This window comes from Zerene cesonia, chromosome 17 (genome assembly GCF_012273895.1).
Source record: "Zerene cesonia ecotype Mississippi chromosome 17, Zerene_cesonia_1.1, whole genome shotgun sequence".
In the NCBI taxonomy this organism is placed as follows: Eukaryota; Metazoa; Arthropoda; class Insecta; order Lepidoptera; family Pieridae; genus Zerene; species Zerene cesonia.
Genome location: NC_052118.1, coordinates 9,023,892 through 9,050,932, shown reverse-complemented (window position 1 = coordinate 9,050,932; position 27,041 = coordinate 9,023,892). Strand labels below are relative to the sequence as shown.

At 32.1% G+C, this 27,041-nt stretch overlaps 1 protein-coding gene across 2 annotated transcripts; it reads right to left on the bottom strand.

Annotated features, from left to right (window-relative positions):
- Window positions 1-129: 129 nt before the first annotated feature.
- Window positions 130-26,989, bottom strand: LOC119833191 (DNA-binding protein D-ETS-4-like). 2 transcript variants are annotated; one of them, XM_038357087.1, is made up of 6 exons: window positions 26,761-26,989; window positions 10,067-10,841; window positions 9,516-9,670; window positions 5,196-5,334; window positions 2,562-2,711; window positions 130-1,209 (listed from the first exon to the last, which is right to left on the bottom strand). In XM_038357087.1, exons 1-6 carry the CDS (start codon window positions 26,797-26,799, stop codon window positions 1,019-1,021), a joined length of 1,449 nt encoding a protein of 482 aa, XP_038213015.1. In that variant the 5' UTR covers window positions 26,800-26,989; the 3' UTR covers window positions 130-1,018. The 2 variants fall into 2 exon arrangements, with proteins under 2 accessions (XP_038213015.1, XP_038213016.1); XM_038357088.1 differs by lacking the exon at window positions 26,761-26,989 and adding an exon at window positions 13,431-13,590 and having other exon boundaries at window positions 1,019-1,209.
- Window positions 26,990-27,041: the final 52 nt, after the last annotated feature.

The window sequence follows — 27,041 nt, the reverse complement described above, 5'->3', positions numbered from 1 at the left end:
ATACTAAAAATATGTATCATATTATACTAAATAAACGTTCATATACACTATCATGCTACATATCACACAAAAACATATAAAACATAACTAAACTAAAAGAAGGGTATGGTTGAAATAATACAAGGATGCTATAATTTTTAATGGCCATTTATTTAGTGTCAATAATAATTACTGAATCATAATAAAGTGTACATTAGTTTGGTCCATTATTATAATCATTATAAACGCTAACTGCGTTGATACTTAAGACTATTAAAACTTATCCTTAATAACCCAACACCACATTAATATCAATTTTACAATTTTTACATCGATAAAGCTACCGATTGTAATTTTGTCCCGAATAAATTCGAAATCACACATATCTATTTGGCACAAAATTCATTTATGTACGCGAATTCAAACGCCGCTTTACAACTTAGACTATGTCTAAACTACATTGCATGTGTCCCTTTGATTTCAACAAACACTACATTTTATAAATAATGCAATCAACACTACACCTACTAACGTTAAAACAAAACAAGTATTACTTAAAGCGTATAATTAATCTTTAACAACTAAATCAATAGTCGTTTAATCTCACATTAACACGATTCGAATTATTTACAAGTAGATAACTAATCTAAAAGTTCATAGAACGTACTAGAAATATATCATAGATATATGGGATAAACATTACCAACTTTCGATGTGCGATTGATCGATTATTCGATTTTTATCGCACTCTAATCGCCGGTAAAAAAAGACTTAAATATAATCACAATCACTACCCCGTCCAATAAAATTCTGGAGAAAATTACCTTTCTCGAATTGTATGGAGGGGCATCACACGATGTCGTCACGATCTCGAGACGTTTACTCGTCCACACCGAGTCGTTCGGAGCATCGACAAACTCTTAAAACTGATTTGAGTTTAGTGTACTACGGAAAAAACTCAAACAGTTTTCTAATCGTCCGCATTACCGCGGCTCGCACACACGTATTTACAATAAATATTTACATTATAACTTAAGAATTACAAACAGTAAGGATGACAAAACTGATAGACGAGCCTCTGACTTCGTTCTGTTTTCTTCATGATGCCTTTTTTGTAGTATTGCCGAATGCTGCGGGAAAGCTTGTCGTAGTTCATCGCAGGCCTGTTCTTTCTTTTACCCCACAGTCTGGCTACACGTACTGAATCTTCAATTTTGAAGACCCCGTTACCTGCGTGACAAGTCTTGAATTAACCATTGTTTGATTGAACGTGCATGATAATTGTATACTTAAACATACGTGCGCACGCCATTTACTTATCAGATCAAATTATTCAGGATGTGTTTGAAAAAGCCTAAAAAATAAATCCTTAATTAAGGACAAAGTCGTTAGTATTGCTTTGTTAGTCGTGTATAAATCTCGATCTGTGTTAAAATTACCATAATAACAGTCGTGAATTCCAAAAATAGAATGGTAACAACTAACAATAATATATAAACGACACTGTACGGATATCAAAAGTATCGAGAGCTAGTCACGACGCAGAAAAGTTACTTAAAGCCATAGAACTTTATAAAGTACATAGTTGATAGTAAATGGCTCGCTCACCTTGGCTAGAGAATGCCAATATGGATTTCCAAGCATAATGCATTTAATACCAGTGGTTGTGTTCATAAATAACAATAAACCCGGTAGCTAGGCACGAAATGGGGTTAAAAAATTTACTAGACAACAAGCTTACATTATGATGATCAGATGTAATAATAACTGTATATTTATATTTAAAATTACCTGAGATGTAATAATAATCGTAGTAGTTTACAAAACTTTCGAACTGTTTCGAAATAACGGAATTTAAGTGTAAAATAAACGCCAAAAAGTAAAAATTAGTACCAATAGTTAACTCGTTTTCGCGGTAAGCAATTAAAAGAAACTGTGGTTGTTAAATCTTCATCATAACTCAACTATAAGTCGTAACAAAGGAATACGTCTATTAAAATAGAGTTAAATCTTAAATCTTAATAAACGAGTTTCGCCTTTATTCATTTTAAAGAAAAAGTGTATATTCGCTTGACCCGTTAAATCTGAGCGTAGGTGATTGAATGGTTATTTTATACAGTTCTAGTGGTATTTGAAGTTGCCACTTTAATACCTGTTAATTGTAGATTTGACGTAAACGATTTAAATGGTATATTAGAAACAATTTATTTTTTTGTTTTTCTAATACGATTTTACTTGATTACACACATTCATATCTACTGAATAACTTTTTCTATTGATAAAATAGACAACATAAAAAGGCGAAAACTAACTGTACCTACATGGTGGTACCTACATGGTTTAACATTTAACAATAGATATTGATTATATTCCTCGTTTGAGCCAATTTTAATGATTCAATTGTTTATATTATTTAATTAATGATAAAGGACTGTGTTGAGCCAGTAGTATCATAAATTTTTTGACAGATGACACTAACACAAGATGGCCATCATATGCCGCTAAAAAACTAATTTATTGAAAATATGTATATGTATATATACTATTTGATGGAAATTCAAGCAAAAAAGATAGATACGTACTTCGATCCAACCACCGTATCGCTGAACCATGAACGTGGGGTGACGCCAGCAATTCTTTCAGGAACTGCCATAGGTGTATGTGTGTGCTGCCCGTCTTCACCTTTCCTCCTCCCTGGGTCACACTTGTGCCAGCCGATTCTGAATCTTCATCTACAACGAAGAAGGTTTCAATTAAAATGTGACAAATGATGTTATAATTTAGTTTCAATAATATGTTAATGATTAACTAATTGATCTATAAATTATTATTATTGTTATAGATAGCAAGGGGTACGTAGATTGTTTGAGTTTTATGTTACGAGAAACAGTCTATATAAGGGTATGAAATCGGCTCGACAGGACGTCTGTCGGGTCGGCTAGTATATAAAATTAGATAAGGAACAGTTGCTCCCTTTCGTTTTTAATCGTTTGTTGTGCTTAATACACGTAAAGAGCCATAACTATTGCATACAACAAATTATGTCATTCTCAGTGAAATTATTCGATTTTACATGTTTAACTCTTTATAGATTTCATCTCATTAGTAACAGTAGCACTTTTAACGTCTACGGAAAAATACAGCTGGTATTAAAATCGTATACGTTGAAAATATTTCCAGTCCGCCTATAAAGATTCATACGACCTTCAATTCGGAACACATAAACAAACAGATAGTGAGTTTGAAGTAAACAGCTCTCCAGCTAATGGTTTGCAATCTATTTAGAGAATTCAAGTGTTGAATGGAATCGTAAATACCATGGTAATAGCTTTGAAGCTCAAGAATCACAATGTTTATAAGTTCTTGGATAACGACCTGAACATTTTATGTATTGATTCATGTATCTAAGAATGTAATTCTCAAATTGTTTATTGATTTTTGTCTTAGTCTAATTATTCAAATGAAAAAAGTGTATTACAAAGTATCACAGATCCAGTCAGAGTTTTAATAGATAAATTGTAGTAAATGAAAACGGTAACTAGCCCCACTAAAGAAACTGCACTACGTTTTTAAACATAAACATAAATGAAACTTCTAAAAACTGGATGCGATCCAATCGAAACTGCCGACAATTATAATAGTAATTCTAAACTTTAATTGGTCATAAATATCGAAGCGAAAAAATGTCTTCCTGTCGATCATTCTAGCGCACATAAACTGGTTTCAATTCCAAAGCATTCGTATGAATTTTTATAATGTCAAATGGGACATCTATCTTGATACAGTCGACCTTGCGAGTCTTGTTCTGAAATCTAGGTTGGTGGGAAGCAACAAAAACTCGGTGGCTCATATAAGGGTATCGAGTTTTACTCAACATGTAGTTCAGATTTATAGTAACTGTAACTCCGTAAGAGCCAATTCTTATAATACATCTGTGATTGGCCGTTAATTTTATTAACTGTGGAAATGCCTGGCATGCTATCTGTTAAACTTTAAAATATCTGAAACATCTGATTTTGAAATATCTAGTATGTATTGCACAATCATTTGTAAATATTATTGGTATTAAATTATTCACTCGTTAATAAAGATTTTAAAATGAATATTATAATATTAAATTATTTATATAAATCATACTGTAATTTGAGGCGCCAGTATTATGTGAAACAAAAAATAGAATACGAATTGCTGTTTAATTTTTTTCTTCTCTATCTGCGTCTAGGATTATTGTCTTTGTTGATAACCTTTGTTATTTTAATGACAAGATATTGTGAAATTGTTTCAACATTTGTTTATTACTATCATGCGTTGAATACGTCTTTGTCGTTGCAATATTTTACTCTCACAAGAAAAGTCCGCGATAATTATCGATCTAGCTGTTTCCTGAGCTACAATCAACTTGTTTAAGCCCATCTTTAAAAGGCAAGGATGAATTTTTTAGATGCCTATTGGTTTCCCTATCAAGTTGATACAACCTACATTACTTTCTTTACATTTTAGTACCAGCATGTTTTTATAGTTACGGCATCGATATCAGATAATCGTTATTGAACATTCATATAGCTATTATTGTGAAACTAAGACCTTCCAAATTACAAACAAATTTAATCGGTATCAATTGTTTTGAATGGAAACGCTGGAATATTTTTATCTTCGGTCTGACAACGATAACAATCTTCGAAATGTGCACGGTCAGTAAAATAATTAATCAGCCGATTAAATACCAATTTGGGTTCTATTTTGACAGGGCCATTCGTCATATACCAAGAAGACATTTTCTATAAATCATGCGTCCCCTTTCTGTCCATCGATTGCATCGTAAAGCGCAAACAGCTGTGAGTCTTGGTCATATATCATGCTTGTTGGTCTCGTATGTGGGTCCACTTGCTGCTCTAACGGTGATACAATGCATACGTCTGATGCGTCGGCGTGCTACATCGCTGCAGCGTTCCGTTCGATTTTCTATTCGAATTTATCGTTAACGTCAATTACCTATATTGTGCTTGAATGAATCAATATTCAATTAGGCTTTATCGTAATTGTTGTAATTACCATTGATGCGCGTCTCGATGGTATTTTCTCGATGTGGAATATGAAATTCTGATAAACGATGGTTCATTTAAATTGAATATTGTACTCTATAGTATTTTTTATTACGATATTCTTTATTTTCTTTATTTCGCTCATTACATTTAATTGTATTGACAAATACATACCGTCACTTGTGTCTTCAGCTGGTAAACCGACGGGAGCTGGGGTGGGCGAAGGTTGTTCATTTTCCGTCCAGGGACTTCTCCAACTCTCATGTCGCGCCGCTTTCCAGATTTCTAGTTGAGCGTACAGCGTGCTTCCCGCCTTAACAAACATTTTCATTATTAATATTTAGTCAATACAATTAATTAGCATTAAGTCATATTTAGCAAGAATTCAGACACACACATAGAACTTATAAGGGTTACTAAAAGTACTAAAAGACAGACTAACGGTAAATAATAAGATGTACCCAATCCTAAGAGTAATAGAAACTTATATTTATAACTGTCTGCGTTTAAAACAAGTCACTTTAAGGTTTTTGTTTATTAGCTTCATACCACTTACAATGATATTTGAAAACATACGCAGGTATTTGCTTGTAATAAAATATTTCTAGCGAGTGAGAGAAAGCCGCTATGACGAAGACTTAATGCCTATTGATTGTTTTGTGTTAATAAAAAAACATGATGTTAGAAATGGATATACGAGTATTATAATGAAATAAGTTACGCGTGTCATCTATAGATTAAAGAACAAAAAAATCATCTATCTCTATGATAAAATGGTTGTTTTGAATAATTTCCGATGCTATTTTTTAATTATTTAATAACAAGATTGCAAATTGCTATCCTATTATCGAATGAGATAGCAATTTTCGATAAGGAATTCCTCCTTATCGAATCCAAATCTTCTAAAATACCATAAACAATGTATGTAATAAGGCATAATATTACCTACAATTGTATATATATCTCAGTGCTTTCTATAAATGGAGTTTTCGGTGATTTGTGCGTTGGAAACAAACAAGATTTTAACGATTTGTATGCAAACATGCTGATAGCTGGATAGTGGTGACTTTCATCGGCCTTGGAGAAAGTCGAGGCATTGGTGCGTATGATGACAGCTGATGCTGTTTGATTCTCACTACGCCCATTAAAATGGGATTATATGAATAAAACTAGATGCGATTTATTTTTTAGTATGTTTGTCCTTTATCGCTTTAAATTATGAGTTGTATTTTATTATTTATTGTAATATTTAAGGAATGTTTTGACGTATAATTGTTGTGATGGTTATAAGTCCCCGCTTGGGGCAAAATAAAATTATTGTGTTTTTGACATAAATAATAATCTAGTCTCATCAATATCGTGTAAATCTAGTCTAATCTTAGTCGAATTATAAAAAAATGTAGTTAATAAATTTCGATTTTTAACTTTTTCTTTTTTATTTTTGTTTTAATGTTTTACCTGTTTTGTTTCATATGCTTATTCTATTTTGAAATGTTTGGTTTTTTTCAATCATTTTTTTGTATATTCGGCCAACAGGGCGATTTATATAGATATTTTTCTTTTTAAAATAAACCCATAAAAACTTTCTTAATCATTTCATATTTACATATAATCTATTTGTACAACATTTCAAACGCTCAAGCAATTATTATTACGAATCTGTTATACTATGTAGTTGAATTAATTATTTATTTACCATTTCACTCGATGTCTCATAATAATTATGAATGACGCAAATCATGTATTAATTAACTTTTATACTAATGTTATCGCAATGATAATATGACTGTACAATAAAATATTATTATTTATGAATTAAATTGCTTTAATTCCATTCTGTTATTAGCTATTTTATCAAGACACGTGTTCATATAGCAAAACGTTTCAAATGACACATTATTAAGAAGAAAATCTCCCTACAACGTTATTAAAATGTTGCCATACTGTTAAATTTTCTAACAGTTTTAGTTAAACATAAACTTCAAAACTATACCATTAAAAGTTAGAGAGATCCTTTTTGTTCTTATTTTTTTTTTTGAAAACACATGGAGTTGTCGTGTAATAAAACCAAAAAAAAAAAAAACAATACATAAACAACACAACTATTTACATTTTCTCACTTGCCCGTATACATATATAACTCTACAGAGTTTACAAAGAACTTCTGGCGATCCTCATCAGAATAATAAGAAAACAGTGGAAATTATCGTATTGTAACCTATCCTTGAAAAGCTTACTTACAAAAAACTAAAAAGTTTGAATTAAATCTGTCCGTTTTAAATGAATCAAGGACACAGTAACACACCTACAAACATACAGGTAAAGTTGATAAAATAAAAGTGTATCGATTATACTTTGTTTTACGTATACACAAAAAGAAACCATTAACCAAAAAACTGTTACCTCAGTCGAATCATGTAAGCCTACCGTTATTAATGCCTTCAGAATGAACTACATTATGTAACTGTGAGTGCTAAGTAGTGATTGTTTCTTGTTGAGAAAATGCAATTAACGATTATATCATTAAAATGTGAGGAACAAGGCCAATTCATAGATTTGCTGTTTCATTATAGACACGTTTAAGTTTCACTGGATTGTAATTAATATATTTACTTGAGATATAAACCTATACAATCTAAATACAATGTTTTCACACAAAAAATTGTCTTATAATCAATTACTATACATGTTTTGATTATACAATTTAGTTCATCGTAACTATAGGTAATATGAGTATTATGTATTTTAATTACGAAAACACTAAATTTTTCTCCAACTAATCTGAATTATCCAGGCCCTTTCTTGGCAATACCTAAACCATAGATTGATAGGTGAACCAATTAAGACAGGAATAAACCAACAAACACGTAACTATAATATGAGGATTTAGCAAGGCTTGCCAAACCTGAAAAGCGACCAAAGAACCGGGCTTTGTTGTTGGGTTTTCCATGTTGTAACGAGATTTCTGCTTGAAATAAGAAGTTACGCAGTAATTACTTGCATAACAGTAACCCGATTCTCCTAGACGGATTTCCTTGCTCGCAATCGACCATAAAATTGACGTAACCAATTAAGGTTTCGATCAACGTTGCGCTTAGGTACTTTTTGACAATGCGAATAGTGTGTTATAAATAAAATGAGAGACTGCTCCAAATGTTTATTTTTAATAGGCTTTTATTAACTTCACTTGAACGTTTGTATGTTTGTTTGTAACTGACTCCTTTAGACATACACAACACAACACATATTAACGTAAATTTTGTAAACTTAGGTGTTAAGAATCAGTGACAAAAAATAATTCATGATTTTTTATATATTATTATTATCATTTATTAATTGACATTTGGGTATTCGCTAAGCGATCTCCCCCGCTCATGAACATTTGCAGAGGTAGGCGAGACAATTTACTTGATTCTATTATTAATGCGTGAATATAAGTTTTGTTTTTATTAGTTTTACCTAATTGTTACCATTCCCATTTGTGTGTAAAACGCAATGTCTTTAAATATGTTAAATCGCTTCAAATATTATTGAGATAAAGCAACGTGTACTGAACTAGCTAAGATTAATTTAGCACAATGGCATTGTTAACCTTGCTTTGAAAATAAGCAGGAATTCCATGTGATAAATAACAAACTATTAATTTCTTATCAATCATCACAACTGACAGCTAAGCGTAACATTTAATCAATTTATGAATGGGACACCAACATCATTACACACATTAAAATGCAAATTACATTTCTAGTAAATCTCGGAATTAAAAGACGGTTGGCGAACACACATGAATGAATAGCCATGCTCCGGATGCATTATAATGTTTCGTTTTACTTTAGATCGAGAAAACAAAGCAATCGGTCATTGTCGCACGCAACACCTAAATGTCAATTACTGTTAATATTACGACTTAAAACAAAATACTTTTTCCTCAAAAAATAATGAATTCCGAACGAATGTTTTAAATGTATCATACTTGATAAGTTATTTCTGTTGTTATCAGTCATTACCGAAGTCGGACTATGATCTTCTGGCCTTAATCAATGCAGGGTCACGAGATTAGTTCAACAAAATACCAAAGCTAATCGTAAAAACAATGTCAGTGATGATACCATACAATAAATGAAATAGTGTAATGGAATTATACAAAAATTGAAAATTTATACAGACGTTGCGTATAATATGAATTTATATCTTGGAAACTACGTTGCCTTAGAAATCTGAACTATATGGAGTAGAATAGTTATACTTTATAGATTTAAATATTTATCCCTTTTATTCATTATTATTATTATTACTTACACAAACGTTTTCAGTTTTATGTATATTGATTTTTGAATAATTTTGATAGTTACAATTGCGAGTGTCCGTGCATTCAACCATAAAATCACATTAATATCTGATTCATATAAGAAGAAAACGAAAAACGCCGTCGCCTTAGAAACTGTGAAAAATGTACTGTGAACGATGATTCATGGAGATCGGAAGTTGACATACCTGAGGAGCTCTCTGGTTGAATTCCTCTTCTGTTAGCGCGACTAATGCCGCTCCATCCATCGCGAAATACTCAGTAGGCACCATCGGTAGATTATAATGTTGTAATGTAAACATCACCCACGATTTGACGTCACTAGTACTCCATTGCATGGGATCTGGAAACAATGTTTATTGTCTAGATTTTAAAGAATACGTCATCGTTACAAATGGTTCGCAAAGTATAACTCTTTTGGTACTATTTTCAACACACGCTTATATAATTAATGCGTTATGACATCAAACATATAAAGCGATTACTATCGAAGATCGTCAATCCATTTATCAGCAAATGGCTGATAAATTGCGTAATCAAACACGGTGAAGTTCTGAGAAGCGATTCAAACTCGTTGTGTTTAATCAGCTACATGGAAATATTTGATTTTTTATAACGCTGATATGATGACGTTACCAGAATTATTTATGTAAATAGCAGTAGTACTGACTACGGACATCGGTTAGATATAGTATTTCTATGACACATACACATGATAGCTATCCCATTAGTCACTCACCTGGTGATATGCCAAGGACGGTGCATGTGTTATCGACATCTCGTTTAGACTGCTCAATTGCCATTGATAGAACACGATCTATATCAGGCGCAGTTAACACGTCATTATCTGCGCCTCCACTGCTCTCTTCCATTTTGACACTTCCTAATTCCAATGGTATTGGCCGTAAATTATGTCGCTTTTGAAACGACGTGTCTTCGAGCGCTGATCTTAACAAAATGTGATCTCTGGGCTCCTCTACTTCCAACTTAGGTGTGATATAAGTCTGTTGTGTGTTGTCTTGCAGTATTTGATTGCCTTTTAACAGTTCTTCGATGTCAATGTATTCTTCGTGTTGTGGTACTGGGGAGGAGTATTGATTGTGGCTGCCGTATGAAACACAAGAGCCCGACGGAGATAAAGGATATGGTGAAGCAAATCCTGGAACCGAAAGTCTGTTTGGTTCTTCTTTGATAAATACTGGCGAATATTGGTAAGAGTTGTAAGGTGACGATGGGTGTAATGCTACTGTTGGAATTGAACCTTCGTCTGAAGATGGAGAAGGTGTGGGATAGGTTTCAAAATCGTAAAGACGTTCAAGTAGATTATTATCTTCTGGATATGGAGGTGGTGGCTTTGTGTGTGTTGGCGGGGAATGTAGCATGGGCTCTGGTGGGGTTTCTGCACCGAGAAGGCGCAATAAGTGGTGAATATCGGAAGGTGAAGCTGGCACTGCTCTTTCACCCTGAGACGCTGACGGCGGGCTATACCCGGACCTGGGCACTGTCTGTGGCATCTGCGAACAAAAAGAATAAATTATAATTTTGAACGCATTAAATTTTTAAGTGTATTTTTACTAACAACCCAATTGCTTTACTTATAGAGGAGTAAGAGCTACAAGCTCATTTACATACTAATAATATTTATACTAATTAATAATGATTTAGAAGTAAGCAGCGTGTAGCTAGAATCCCGATTGCGTCAATCTTCGTGAACTGACGCCAATCCAGATGTCTCAAAATCTTAAACTTCGCTTGGTCTCGAGCTTTGTTTATTTATTCAACGTCAAAGATTTCTAAATTTAAAATTGACTCAAGCCTGACTAAAATAGCTTAAATAACTGTAAACTGATTTTGAATATTATATATAGCTGGATATCTATCGGGCCGATTATAAAGTTATACGCTAAAATATAAACTTACTCTCAGCAAAGAGAGACCCATCTCGGCCAACAATAAAAAGCTAACTGCTCCTACAATTTCCTGAACGACAATTTACAAGGATCAAGACTGGTTAGGTCGGTTTATCTGGTTCAATGTTTCTATTGGAAAAAAAATCTATTCTTTATCTAGTACAATAATCATGCTAATTGTAACTCGCTTTGTGGGAAATTAATGCACGTTTTATGTGTCTTCACGAGTCACGGACGTAATTGAATAATGGAAAAACGTAATTTCAGAATTTTATCATCAATAATCGAAGAATTCCAAAAAATCCTCTTAGTTACAAAATTTATAACCCAAAGGCGAATTTGCTGTGAAATGTTCCGCACAAAATTGTCCAACAGTAGAGAAATAAACCAAAATAAAGTGACTTAAATGTTGTAAAAAATGTTTAATATACATCACCAAAACTAGGCCATCACTATAAATTTCTTCATCAGCATTTGATATGATATTACTGATATAATTGATTCAACCAGTGATTTCAATCACTTTGATTAAATCTATCTTGTTACTGATCACTTATCAAGATAAAAAGATATTAAATTTGGATACATGTTACAACTTTTTTAAGTTATGCTAAGTTATGGCGCCACATCAAAATATGCGGAAATGACTGAAGCAGACCCTTCGCGATATTTAAGTGTTATATTGACGATAAGAAATTTAATTTTCAACTGAAGCTTTACACGGTACTGCATTTAAAATATTTATATAACGTTTCTCTATAAATGACAACAAAAAATTCTATCATGTCTGTCTTTGTTATGTAGATTCGTGAAAAATCACACTGGCAATTATACCCAAAATATATTTGATACAAAAATAAAATTATGACATTAACGTGAAGTGCTGAAAGTTCTTACGATTTGCGCATATCGATCTATTCAAAACACGTAACAAGAGATCAAAAGATAGAAATTGCACAGAAAGTTGACTTCACGTTTACCAAAAAGAACATTTCAGACAGCTCAAATACAGTTTCATTTTATAAAAGCTAGTAACAAAAAATAATGGTTGATTTTTTTTATAGCATTTAAATGCTTAGATCATCTGGTAATGGCCGCTGGTGGCGTTTAAAAGACAAAAAATGATTTTAAACGATACGATACAATAATTTTCAGCTTATAGACGTATTGACGTCATAACTCTATTATGATATCGAATTGACATAGACGCTAGTGCGTGACTAGACAAGTCACAACCTCTTGTTACAATTTAGATAGGACCTTGGGTTTTTTACAAATAATATTGTTATTAAACCATTCTGAAATATCTATTAAAATCAAAGTTTCAAAGAAGAAAATAGCGTCAATTCCATCTTGTGAGACCATAATGCAAAACGTGGTTAAAATTGGCGCCAATTTAGGCTTCAATAACATTTTAATTTTATCTCAACAAAAAAAAAAAATATACGCCAGGTAACGTGCCATTCTCTATGACATATTAATTTAGGGTTTATTGAAGTTTAATTTTTAGGCCATAAATCACTCCAACGCATTCGATTAAAGTGCAGTGCTTAAATTTACTATTAATCGAACGTTACGAGTTGTTCAGTAGCAAATGCAAAAAAAAACATAGGCTTTGGTCAGATATAATATTTAACATAATGTAACAATAACAAAACAAATCTCGTTACTAGATGTCTCAGTGCGATTAAACTTAAATTGCCCATTAGTCTGTTGTACACTATAAAGCTGTGAGTTACAGCTTTCAAACACACCGCAAGCGATTCTCAACATTTTACAAATGGTATAAGAATCAAAGTGGCTTGCATTCTAGGCGTAATAACCTGCAATATTCAGAAGTGTATCTACTATTCCTTTTATGGATGTTAAACCAAGCTCAGTAGACATTAAGAACTTGTTTGGGCATGTTTTACCGATATAGTTTTTGGAAATCCCAAATAAACGCCATAGCCAACTGAGCATGTTAATAAAATAATCAAGAATACGCTCATAACGTAATCTCAATTTATGAATTTACGTCATCCCGTTAGTCTGATTATCGAAAACACGGTTCAAAAATCGAACACTATGCAAATTCGAAGCTTGAATGCATCGATTGCAAAATCTTTAAGTATAGAGATGACCGAATAACGGCCTGACCTTGGTGACCTTTATCAGTTTTGGGAACTAAACCTAGCATATTCTAAGACTCACTTGACACTCGAATTCCATTGTTCACTTGAATTAAAAACAAACGCACTCACTCGAAATGTCAGCTGTCAGGGTTGGTGCACCTTTGACGTTTGGTCCATTTTGAGGTTATAATACCGACGTAATTGTTACACAATGTTACGTTTTTTGGCCCATGACCGCGTGTGTGCCGCGAGTAGATCACACAGCCACTGAGCTCTGCGCGAGCGCACACAGCCTTTGATTCAATGAACGCCTGCGTCACGCTGGGAAATACGCCCATACTAACAGCAATAGAGCCTGCATCCGAACAATACTATACAATCCATACGTCAACACGTTTTTAATTATTTTTTCATGACGTACGCGCAAGGAAATTGTATTTTGTCACTTTAACATACTTTGGCTTTCTTTTCAGTCACCAAGGTCTTACCAGATGGACTGTAAGCAATTCGGGGTGACATTTATGCGCATGGAAATTTTGAACTTTGCCCCTTCAAATATTTGCCACTCAATAAAAGTTAAATTTATGCGATTTTTCGATAAACATGGAATTTGCACGGTTTAAATAGCAGAGTGTTTATTTAAGTTATGGAATTTTAAGTTATGAATACAAGTTTATTTTTATCGGTTTTTTTATTTTTATTAAATCAAGGAATATTATGATGCAAACATTCCTTAGCAAATCCAGAAACATAAAGAAACGAAAATAAATAATTCATCTCTAAAAAAAACATCCCAACGTCCTGACAGAGATATCATTCCAGATTGTAGAACGGGACCCAATGACAATTTTCTGTCAAACACAGAAAGAATCAAATTAATCGGTTGAAAATCCACGGAGTTATCACATTGCGATACCGAAAAAACTATCGAATTGTTAACCTTCGTCCTTAGTTTTTGGGAATATCGGTTAAAAAACCATTCTAAATATGCCAATATACAAAAAAATTATAGTGGCTACTTGATATTTATCTTATAATTTAGCTTAGAAACAACTGAAAATAGAATTGGGTATTTCCATAAAATGCATATAAAACCAATGAAAAACCATATGTTACCCGCCGGCTATTATAATCAAACGTTTATGATTCCAAGTACCTACATCATTCGTATTACAATTGAATGAATTAGTCATAGCGTATTTAACGTGTCATTTGATTGTAAAACCTCATATTGTGATACTGACAGTATAATTACAAATAAATTAAAACACACCTACAACTTTAGTCTAAGTTATGTATAACATGACTTATTCGTCACTATAAATATACAGTTTTAGCTGCACGTGATTTTAAGTTTACCCTATACATTAAGTGCATATAGATTTATTGTCTGTGGTCAGATAGCATAAACAACGAGAACTATAATTATGTATCTGTGATTCTGTGTAGATACAAATCGCTTTCGCGCTATAACAGCAGATCTTTACGCTAGTAAAGGAGTGAAAGCATCGATTTATATATTTTGAAACAATATGTAATATAAGAATAGATATATATTCAATTTTGATTCATATCTTTTTAGACTGTTCATTCCTTTATTTTTTTTCTGTTTATTCCAGCTGGCACCGACCGGGCATTTATGTAATCCAAATGGAATTCAATCTATTAAACCAAAAATCAATAAAATCTACCTGTCCGTTCTCTAGTTATAATTGGTATAACTAACACGGCCTCCTACCACAAATAGCAGTAGTCATACTATCAACATAATTGATATTTAAGGGATTTAATCTATAAACCTTTATAAGGTAACCTTAGTAGTTCCATATCTTTTGAACTCAAACTGATTGACAAAATACAATGACGTCATCACGCCTTCATTTCATTCATCGTCTAATTATACAGACAACATAGACAGACCTTAGCACGTGGGAAAACTTTTGTCCATGATATAATTGTTTACATACAACCATTCATCACAAAGAAACATAAGTACCGTTATATCTTGTACGGAAAAATGAACCTCAGAACCAGCACGTAAAGATGAAAATGTAATAATATTGATAAAAAAGTGATGTGCGATTTTTTCTTAGAATTTGTCATTTGCGTAAGTTCGCATGTTAGCATCGCGATTGAATATACAACATATTTATAATTTTATAAACAATTCTAAGCTAACTGGAAAACCAGAATAGTCATATAGCGTACCGCTGCTTTTGTTTTTTTTTATACAACCTTTATGGCTAAAGGCCAAATTTAACAGATATTAAAAAGCAGCTGGCTGAATTCCAAAAGGGAAAAAACATTCTAATTTCAAATCTATTCGAATTGTCTGAATAATGGAAATAATTTAAATTATTCGCGCCTCTTTCCTTATTATCGCTTATAGTTTACGAAAATGAGAAAGGTAAATAAACAATCATCTTTTATCATGTTCATAAGGAAAATGTTAAGGAAATTGTAGCAATTACTTACCGTGTGTCAGATTTATAGAACATTTTGTATTGCGTATTAGTAATGACGTTATTACATATATTGACGTATGTAGCGACTTTCTTATTAATGACGATGGGATTCTATAAGTAATCATTAGAATAAAGTATTTCCCGTTCCATAATTTTATAAAAAATAAAAAATCCTATCCCAATAAGCATTAATGAATAAAATAAGATATAAACAAAATAACATTTAAAAAGCAAGTAATTTCATTTAAAATATGTTTGTCTTTTTTGTAAAATAATTTGGACTTAAATTTTATGTGCTCTCATTACATATGTGTGTGTGAAACTACTATACATGAGAAATCCATATGAATCTCTATCTAGTTGATATAGTAAGCCCTCTAGTAAAACAGGTCTTTCATTTCATATGGTTGCAACTAAGTATGCACTAAGCATAACAATAACTCGATAGAGAACTAAGGGCTTCAGAACGCATGTTATCTAACCCGTGAGGCGACGTGACATGAATGGCTGCCGAATCTATAAATACCGAACCTTATGTAATCGGAATTGCCAATTGAGTGTCATACAAACGCCTACACTATTATTTTTAATATCTATAAAGTACTTGATGCGAGGCAGAATTGTATGAGCTACCTAGGAAAAAATTCGGATAATTCTTTTATATTTTAGACCTATATTATACCGGTTATTAAGGGTGTGGTTTATCCACTGTTTGTGATATGCTAACATATGTTTATGCCATAGTTGTTGTTTAAGTGTATGTTAAATTGTACAAAAAGGTAGTTTAACACTTTGTATAAGTAATAATTAAGTTTGAATTCCCCAGTTATTGAAAAGAGGTTGAATATAGTATGAATTGAAATAAAAAAAAATCTACAAGGTCTAAGGTACGCAAATTTGTATATTTGTACTTGGAACTGACAATATGACATTCCACGAGTTACATATGTGTTTTAATGTTGTGGCATTGTGATAACTCTATGGATTGTACTGATGTGCTAAATAATAGTGGAATATCGGGATAAAAAGTTGTCTATATATTATTCTAGTTGTCCAGCTATCTACGAACCAAATTTCATTGCAATTGGTTCAGTAGTTTTTGCGTGAAAGAGCAGCAAACACACACACATCCTTACAAACTTTCGCATTTATAATATTAGTAGGATAAAAGACACTCTGACTCTTCTTCACATCTAAACCACTCAACGGATTTGGGTGATATTTGGTATATATAGATATTATAGCATAGATAATTTGAGACCCGAAAAAGGACAAAGGATAGTTTTTATCCCGGGAATCCCACTGGAACGGGAGCTATGCGAGAGAAATCTCGGCCTGATTTTTTATTTGAGTTCGCGTAATATATCCCTTTTTGTGAATGTCGGCTAGAAATACCTACACGAAATTACACGACACTAGCTCTATCTCTAGACATGTAAGTAATTTTGTTAGACAGAAAAAATATGTAATCACACAATTAAATCGATCCAAAAATTCCTAAAAGTTAATAAAATATACAAAAATAACTCTTCAGTTTCATTTTATTATATATATTTTAAACATTTTAATTATGATACAAGCGTAAGAAAATAATCATTTTCAATAACAAAGCACCAACGCTCTATATTTGATCCTGATACTAAAAAAGCAGTGGTGGCTCAGTGGTGAGTATCTCGGACTTCAAAATCGATAAGTCGGGATTCGAGACCGGACGAGCGTGCAGAAAATAATTTGATTTTTCAATTTATCTGCGCATGTGGATTACATCACCACTGCTTAAAACGGCGAAAGAAAACATCGTGAGGAAACCGGCATGTCCAAGAATCAAAAGTTCGACGACATGTGTCATCTGCCAACCCGCACTTGGCCAGCGTGGTGGATTATGGCCTGAACCCTCATAGGAGGCCTATTAAAATTTTCTATTCATCAAAAATAATCACCACGTCAAATATAATCACCATGTTGTTACTATAAAGAATTTATAATTATATACCTGAATGAGATATCCATTAGCGCAATCCACAAAGTACGGCATTGTAAAAAAAATTAACAACAAAAAATACGATTATGCTTTATTACTTTTACGTGTCACTCGCTGCGTTATTATCAAATAAAGTATTCAAATATAAAATCATAAATTCGATAAGTTTAAAATTATCGAGCGTGCTATCGTGTTGGACAAAGTTCATATGTGATAAGATAATAAGTACAGTGTATCTATCAATACACTGCGCATTTCTATGGAGAAAATAAGTGACGTCAAGCCGATTGATTTATGACACATGTTTTTTATACTGATAAATATTTACAATGAATTTCCACTAAAAATATCTTATCCCTCGAAATTGGTGTACTTTGTATCTACTTATATCGAGATGAATTGGCATATTTCTTTATCAATAGCTTAACTAAAGGTTTTTTCATAGGTATAGGTGTATACAGAATGCTTTAATATAATAATTTATGATAAAAGATCCACTTATTCGATCACTGTCAGTTGGGGGATTTATAAATTAAAGAGACATTGAAATCGCTTAAAAATATTTTATCCATTTAATCCTTCTCAAACAAATATTATAACAAAGAGGAAACATTATTGTTTATGTATGTTTGTAATGTTTTCACACATAAACTGCTCGACTGATTTAAAAATATGGTCATAAGAAAACTGCATCTTTACTATGTGACATAGACGTATATTCCATGGGGAAAGCTATGGCGAACAGTGAGTAAAATATAAATTAAAAATATCCAAAATACATGTCTAGAATAACTTTTCTTGGTAAATGAAATTGAAATAAAATATCACAGGTTACAAGCATTTTACAGGTTATTTCCTTATGAAATATTTTTTCTGTTGTGGTTCTCCATTTCCTATCAATCTCATATAAGTGTTGACGAATCCATGAGTCAATAAATAATATGATTATTTTACGTATAGTTAGAATAACATATATTATAATAACAACAAAGTATTTTCCCGTAACTGATCTTATTTCCAAGCAATCGCGTGAGCATCGCAATAAGTATTTTAGGAATGAATTCAGGACATGATAATAGACGACAATAAATCTTAGTTCTAAATCCTATTCGTTAGTACGCATAAATTGTGGTTAAACTGTGAGTATCCGTTAATCAAGGACATTTGAACGCACTATATTACTAACACTTCAAATTATATATTCGTCACTTAAGACAATTTAAAACATTTTTTATGTCTGTACATATCAATATGTAGATATACCTACAAGACAAAACAAGTTGAGCGTGACTTTTTCACACGACGATCCGTCTTATTTTCGTGAGTATATAACGATATACGTACAATGTACACAAACACAATCGTTTTATATGTACTAATTACAGCTATAAATGCATATACTGAATGCTTAAATCTACAAACGTAACAGAAAAAGCAAATATTGTTATTTTCAATTCCCATTTATAAGATAAAAAAACTTCATAGTACATCCATCTACTTCAACTAATATTTCTTACGACTTGTATTTTTTCCCGAAATTTATAAAGCCACAGATCAATGCTTTAATAATCCATAGTAGGTAAAACACAAACATACAGTTATTCAAGAGGAAGGTGTGCATGTATAATAACATCTTTTAAACTACTGCGAATATGACGCGCGCGAAACCGTGGGAAAACGCTAGTATTTACTAATGTAAATACTAGCGTATACACTTAAACCGCAGATAACATAACACTAGCTACTAGCTTAAACCTAATCGTTTTAGTATTGTTTAACATTTCATAGCGACAAAGCTCAAATCGTGCGCTTGAAACATGTCTCAAGGTTTGGTTTTCCCGCTCCAAAACAAAATGGCGGCTGCATGCTCGCGCTCACTGCCCGTACGAATAAACTTTATGAGTTTTTTAATTGATCTTATCTTACATAATTTTATACACTTATTTTAATTCGTACCATACGTTTTTAATAAAATTCATTAATTTGAATTAATACTTGATTCACTTTTTTAAAAGAAACTTAAAAAATTATAGCTACTTTTTACATTATCTGAAGAAAGAATGATAAGCTAAAAGTGAAGCAATGTATGTTATAAATAGATTTAACATTACATAAAACAATAGAACACGCTTTAAATATTTTACTACGTCGAATTTCCCTTCCGCGGTACTTAGTTGGATATAAAAACAACGAGATCAGCAATTAGGCCCGAAGCTTAAAGGACACGCGAACAAAGCAAAACCAGTTCTGGAGGTACACACTGATATACAAACAAGGTCGTTACTTGTACTTAATTGTAACTCTGACGCAAACTGTTCCCTTTCACTTACTCTATTGGACCCATAAGTAAAACGATTATGAATATTTAATAGCCAGTTTATTGTATGGTGCTATATATTGTATGGTGCTATATATTGTATGGTGCTATATATTGTATGGTGCCATATATTAAAGCATTAAGACAATGATTTTAAGCAAATTTAAGTACTTGCTTTTTAAATATATGAAAAATTCACTATATTAGCTTAGCCTGCTAGTCTTCAGCCCGTGGCTTGGCCCGCGTAGTCAAAGATATAATTGTCAGTCTTGTGGTTTTCCACGCACTGTTCCCGTTCCCGTAAAAACTATACCGAATTGCATCTAAATCGGTTTAGTAGTTGCAAAGATTAGCGCGTTCAAACAAAAAACAAAAACTCTGGAACTTCTAATATATATCTTCACATATATATGAGCTATCGTAAATATAGATAACGTAAGTAACTATTTATTAATAATATGTCGTATGTACATAACAATACCTACCCTTTAATAGGTACATATCATTTGATCAAGTTCAGAAGTTTTCTTATGAAATCTATAAATATAAAATGCTATGTAGCTTGGTGTTTTAAAAACAACACACACTTGTTTTTTGCTCACAATTTTTATATTTAAGTTCACCTTATATGTACATTTGATATATTTTATTAATGTACTTGTATCATGCCCACTTTTTAAAGCGAACGTAATTGGTTTAAATTTGGTTTAAATTTAAATGTATTTAACAGTTTATAAAGATAACTATAAGTACGAAAATGTGACTAAGATAATTAAAGCTATCCTAGGTCCATTATCATTTAATATTTTAAAAATAAAAAAATGTAACTACATTTATTATTACTTTATATAATAAAACAGTAACCAGACCATTTCTGTATATTATTTTTATGGGTGTTTTATAGACCCCAATAATATGGTTAGTGCGTTTTTCTGTCTGCTTGATTGTCTATTTATCTAAAATAAAATGTTCAGATTTTGACTTAATTTCAAATATGAATAGACCACTATTAGTGGTCGGTAGTTAAAAGACTTGTTAAAGGACTTTAAAAACTTAATATAGGTCGAGATATACGCAACTTTGAAAATAGTCGAAGTACAAAGTTCTAGTCCGCGCGAACGAAGCCACGAGCGAAAGCTTGTATACGATAAATAATATATCTCACGTGCCAATACTTTGACCGAAAACATCGGTATTATTCCGATATTTTGTTACAAATTAGCGTACACTTGCCATTGGCGTTTGCTGTGTCTGTTTGTCCCTATATTAGTGATACTTTTATTTGTTAAATAGGTTAAAGTGTTGAAAGTATAAGTTCCTGACAAAACAGTAATAAATAAAGATGTATGTGTTTGGAACTAGATTAAATTTCAGCGATCTCATTTTACTTTTTAAAATTGTCTAATATTATGTATACTGTGTACAATTTTGAAGTTTAAAAGTGTGCATTTATTAAAAAAGTGGAATGCCATAACATCCTACTATAATATGATAAATGCGAAAGTTTGTAAGGATGTGTGTGCGTTTGTTGCTCTTTCACGCAATAACTACTGAACCGATTGCAATGAAATTTGGTACGTAGATAGCTGGACAACTGGAATAACATATAGGCAACTTTTATCCCGATATTCTAACGGGATACGGACTTACGTGGGTGAAACCGTGGGGCGCAGTATATAGCGCTAGTATTTTAATACTTTTCTTTTTTTTACTCATTACTACGCAACAATATTCTCTTCATGTTTTTGTTTCTATACATTTAGCACACGTCGAAGCATTTTATAAAATGTGCAGAACATTTTTTGGACAGAAATTCAAAGTATATTTCTACCAATTTTTATGACCTAACAACAATTCCCTACAGTCTAGACTAAAACACACAAAAACCCGGCCGAAGGTTCAATATAATGAGTTTTCGATAGCCGTCTGACTCACAGGGTTTCTAAATCACGAGAGAATTCGTAATATACATCTTAAAGTTTCCTTGTGTGGCAAGGCTTTCGCAATGCTATGAATCATAACATGTTGTATAAATTCATATAAAAAGGCAGAAGGGATTTTATAAAGGAAAAATTATGACGTCATACTGATGTTTTCACATTAAACTAAGTCATAACCTATTTAACTACGATTATTTTGCGATTTATGATTGAATTATCACCCTTTTACTTCATTTTGTCTATGAAATGTGCGTTTATTGTCAGCATAATAAATAATTAACTACCACGCAAAGGCGTATTAAAGAATAAACCACAACTCTACGAAAAGTCCATTTAATCCTATATATCATATAACTACCCATTTAAAACACTGTTAATATCTTAATAACACAAACGTATTCCCATTTTTCCCTCCCATTTTTCTTCATACAAACGTATGAAGAAAAATGGGAAGGTTCCCATGCGAAAGCAGAGCGTAGGTACAACACGAAATAGTTATATTATACTGTGTAGGTGCGTATATATGATTTTCCTATAGTTTTATTCAAATAAGAGACTTGTCACACATGAGTAAGAGATCGCCACACACATCACGTAACGTGAAAACAGAAGCCGCGTCCTCGACCTCGATGCGGGTGAAAATCTGACCACAACAAAACACCGTTCTTTTGCGTCTTGTGACATCACCATACAAGCTTTTATGTTACATTTCTAAATTCTTTAAATTGCTATTCCTTTATCATTTTACAAATAATGTCATATTTTGGATAGATGTTTACATAGACAGTTTCTTCGTGTCCCAGATTGTAATATTGTAGTTTATTTATATCACATAAAAGGTCTACTTTCTTGTTTTTGTGTATGGTTTAACAAATACTACAAGACAATTACCGCAAAGAAATTAAAGAATAATTTAAATTAGTCATAGTGCAACTGCCCGCCATCGCACAGAGAAAACTAGCGTATTATAAAATAACTAGGGCTCTGAGTGTGGGAAAATAATTACAAAGCTATGCATAACTAGCGTCATAGCTTGTAGCTTATACTGTTGAAGAATGTAGTTTGCTTATTTTTATTATCAGGCGCTTAAACCATTTAAATACAATGTTCGTGAATGCCAACCGATCGGCCATTGTTTGAACGTGTAATAACTGATTATTTGATGTGAGTAATAATGGACAGTCGATTCAAAATCTACAACGTAGATGTAACATGGTTTTAATTCTCAATAGTGTAAATTTTTTTGTCGTAAAAAGGTGCGCTTAGCGTCCCTAATTTTGGTAAGAAATTACACATATAAAACAAACAAAATAAGCATACTTTGTAACCCCGATACCCAGTATCGGGGTTATAGAAAATACTTTAAAGATCCTTAAAGTTGATTAAATTTATACTGTAGCGCCTCCATTCGAAGTAGCATGTAGAGAAGCTGTTCTAAGTTCAGTTAAATACTTAAATAACTTCCTCTTGACACTCTGCGTCACTAAAATAACAATTTTGGCGTATAATCTTTAATACAAATTTTTAAGAATCAATCTACGCTTTCACGATTATATGCTATATAAAATAGAACTATCAGTTATATTAGAAAGATAATTATACTCGCAATTAAAAAGATAAATAGGTCGTAATTGGAATTAATGCCTAAATCACCAACTAAATATTTATACAGACTACTGCACGTACGAGAAATCGCTAATAACACCTCCATTGTATTAATGATGTCTGAGCACGCACTGTGTTGTCTAGATTAAGTGGCTAGATATCGAAAAATAACGGATTTTTACTCTGTTTTTGAAAATCGTACACTTATCAAATTTTGTACGTAAGTATTTATTGAAAGAGTTTTCTCTACTTGATATTAGATATATAAATATATAAGTAAATAGCACAAAAAATACTAATTAATAAATTATACATATGTAATATTGTTTGTCTATTCTTTCAAATAAACATTTTTTTTAATTTAAGTAAACGTATACGAAGAATAAAAACCTGAAGTTTGTTTGATTGCGCTTATCTTAGAAGCTGCGGAGCCGATTTAAAAATTAATTTCCTATTGGATATGTACATATGTGCTTTTTATGTGCCAGAGGTGAACTCGGAGCGGTTTGCTGGTTGTGTAATAAAATGGAAATATCAATGTAATGTTTGATTTTATATACTTGCTAGCAACATCAAATTATAAATATAGAATTTCAACATTTTTCTAACTTTACAAAAAAAAATATGTCGCCTACATACTCAACGCCAGATTGGAGTTAAATACACCCATAACATATTTAAAAACTAATCAGCAAATACTGAGAGTGATAGCAAACTCAGTAATTGATTTGTGTATGATTTATTTAATTTATTTTTTCATTTTCCTTCATAACCTCCACCCATCTATAACTATAGCTTAATGAATCAACTCTTAAACATTAAAAAGCTTCAGGGTTTCAAACCCACCGAAATGTTAAAATATTAATTTAATGTGCGTGGCGTATACACGACTCGATAAAGGGCTGCTAAAATTCGGGAGCTTTTTTCTGTTTGATTTTAAGTATTTTTTTTATTCACATTTAGTCATCTCACGTAATTTAACCCTACAAAATTTTAATCTGGCTACACCCATGCTATTGTTCATCTCTATAAATATATATATTCTCGTGTCATGTTAGTTACCATACTCCTCTACAACGGCTGCAACGATTCTCACGAAATTTTGTTTGCGTATCGGGTAGGTCTGAGAATCGGCAAACAACTGTTTTTTTATACCCTTAAATGATAAGAGTCAGGCAGAACAGCGTTTGCCGGGTCAGCTAGTAATTTGATTAAAATTTTAAAATATCAACCGAATGTGTAGGTTAGACTAAAGATCAGTACAGAATAATAATATTGTTTAAGCGTTAAGCAAAGAATAATGTTTATTCTTAGAGATAGAAATTCTTGAAAACTTAAAATAATTAATGAACAACTGATAATTGCAACTATTTTCCATCTCTTTTATTATCAGGGCGTTTCATATTTATGTCCTTTGTGTGCATCTTACCTATATTAATATCATCAATGTTTGTTCCAGCGAATAATGCCGTAATATTAAAGCTTACATCATCACTAGTTGAACAGCTTATCAGCATGATTATTTATTGTTTTGTATTTTATTATTCAGAGACAGATTTTTTTCACTTCGTTTTAAGTAATATATATCCACGCATGCGTTAATTCGGAGTTGTTTAAAAGATGAAATTATACATATAAACCTTTCTCTTCAATCACTCTATCTATTAAAAGAAACCCCATCAAAATCTGTTGCGTAGTTTTAAAGATTTAAGCATACAAAGGGACATAGGAACGGACATAGGATTTTACTTATTTTGTTCTTTCTAGTATTTTTATAAAGTTGGGACTGACGACAAAGCAGAAAATTGGTCTATTTGAAATTATAAAATTTGCGTATTAAAAACTTATTAAAGTATCTTATTTATTAGGAGTAAAGACCAAAATAATCATAATAAAAATTTAAATCGTTTTTAATTTAAAAACTTGTAAATTATTCTATAATCGTATTAATTTTTATCATACTGGTCGAGTCTACAATCTATAAATGTCAACTAAGCCCGTTAAAAAAGGTAACAAGTAATCAAGTCGATGTAAATAATACGCAGCCTTACCACGAAGACATAAGATTGATTCTTATTTATCAGTTCTGTCTTAGAAGATTTCTTTTGTTTTAAAGTAAATGATAAATTAGCACCAATCAATTCGTTTGATTTGAAGTAATTTAACCTCCATTACTCCTGTATCAATGTATAATTCATTCAACCGTTTTTAATTCTATGACTTTTCTTTTTATTATATGCTAGAGTTTCGTCCCGGCTTCGCGTGTAGTTAAACCTTTACACAGAGCGATCACGTATATATCCAAAAGTGAGAGATTTTTTAAACGGGTCCAATAGTTCCTGAGATAAGCCCGTAACAAACAAAGTAGCTCTTCAGCTATATATTATAAATATATCAGTTAGTAGAGGTGTAGATTGTCGTTGTTGTGAAATATTTTTGTTAATTAAACATAGGTTCTTAGGTACATGAGTGGACATACAAAAAATAATAAGTACAATAAAATTACAACCAAATATTACTTCTTAAATAATTGCTTTAGTTTTTTTTTTCTATAAAGTTAACATTATCATTTTAACTCAAGAAATACAATGCAACTTTAGCTAAGAGACGCTAGATGTCGCTCGTGTCACGTTTGTAGTCAGTACATTAAATACTTTAACTTAGTATATAATTAACATATAACACAAATCACTATCACATAAATTGAATGCAATAACGATAACTTAATAAACTGTAGCTTACTTAATATCAACTTAGCTTCTTAAAAACATACCATATTAACGCGTGACTAAACACACGTACAAAACGAAATCCACTGTATATATTTACATCTAATACAGACATTACTAACAATGTCACAGAACTCGGGATGCGCACTGAATATTTACAAAACACAAAGCTCGCTAATGCCCATGTGGCTATATTATGAAAAACTGTTCACGTTTATGCAAATACGTTCGGAGCAACGAGCGAAAACTAGAAAGTTACTCACACAGACGCACGCGCACACAAGCGCGCCACTATAAGCACAACAGCAGCAATCAAATTTCATAACCGCTCAAATACCAAAAAATACCTATTAAAAATCAATTAAGTCTTACCGTTTCTGCGTCTTCGGTCACACTGTTCTCCCACAACATTTTTCCAACAAAAGTCACTTTTGAAATCGATAATATCTTTATGTAAACAGTTCAGTTCATTTCCACGCGATGTTTGTTTACAAAGAAAATTTCATCCCGGTTTTTATTTGTGTTTAATTTTTTTTGGCGTACGCGAGCGCTATCGACCAAGTTACAGCGTTGTATGCGCGCACGCCGGTCCGCCGCCAACGTCGAAGATAGCCGAGGATAGTCGAAGCCAGTCGAGCGCGCCGACCTACTTT

Excerpts from the sequence above, each read along its gene's own strand:
- LOC119833191 (XM_038357087.1), bottom strand. The coding sequence starts at position 26,799 with ATGTTGTGGGAGAACAGTGTGACCGAAGACGCAGAAACG. Across the intron at positions 10,842-26,760 it reads TGACCGAAGACGCAGAAACG|ATGCCACAGACAGTGCCCAG; the intron begins GTAAGACTTAAT and ends TTTTGTTCGCAG. Across the intron at positions 5,335-9,515 it reads TCAACCAGAGAGCTCCTCAG|GCGGGAAGCACGCTGTACGC; the intron begins GTATGTCAACTT and ends ATGTTTGTTAAG.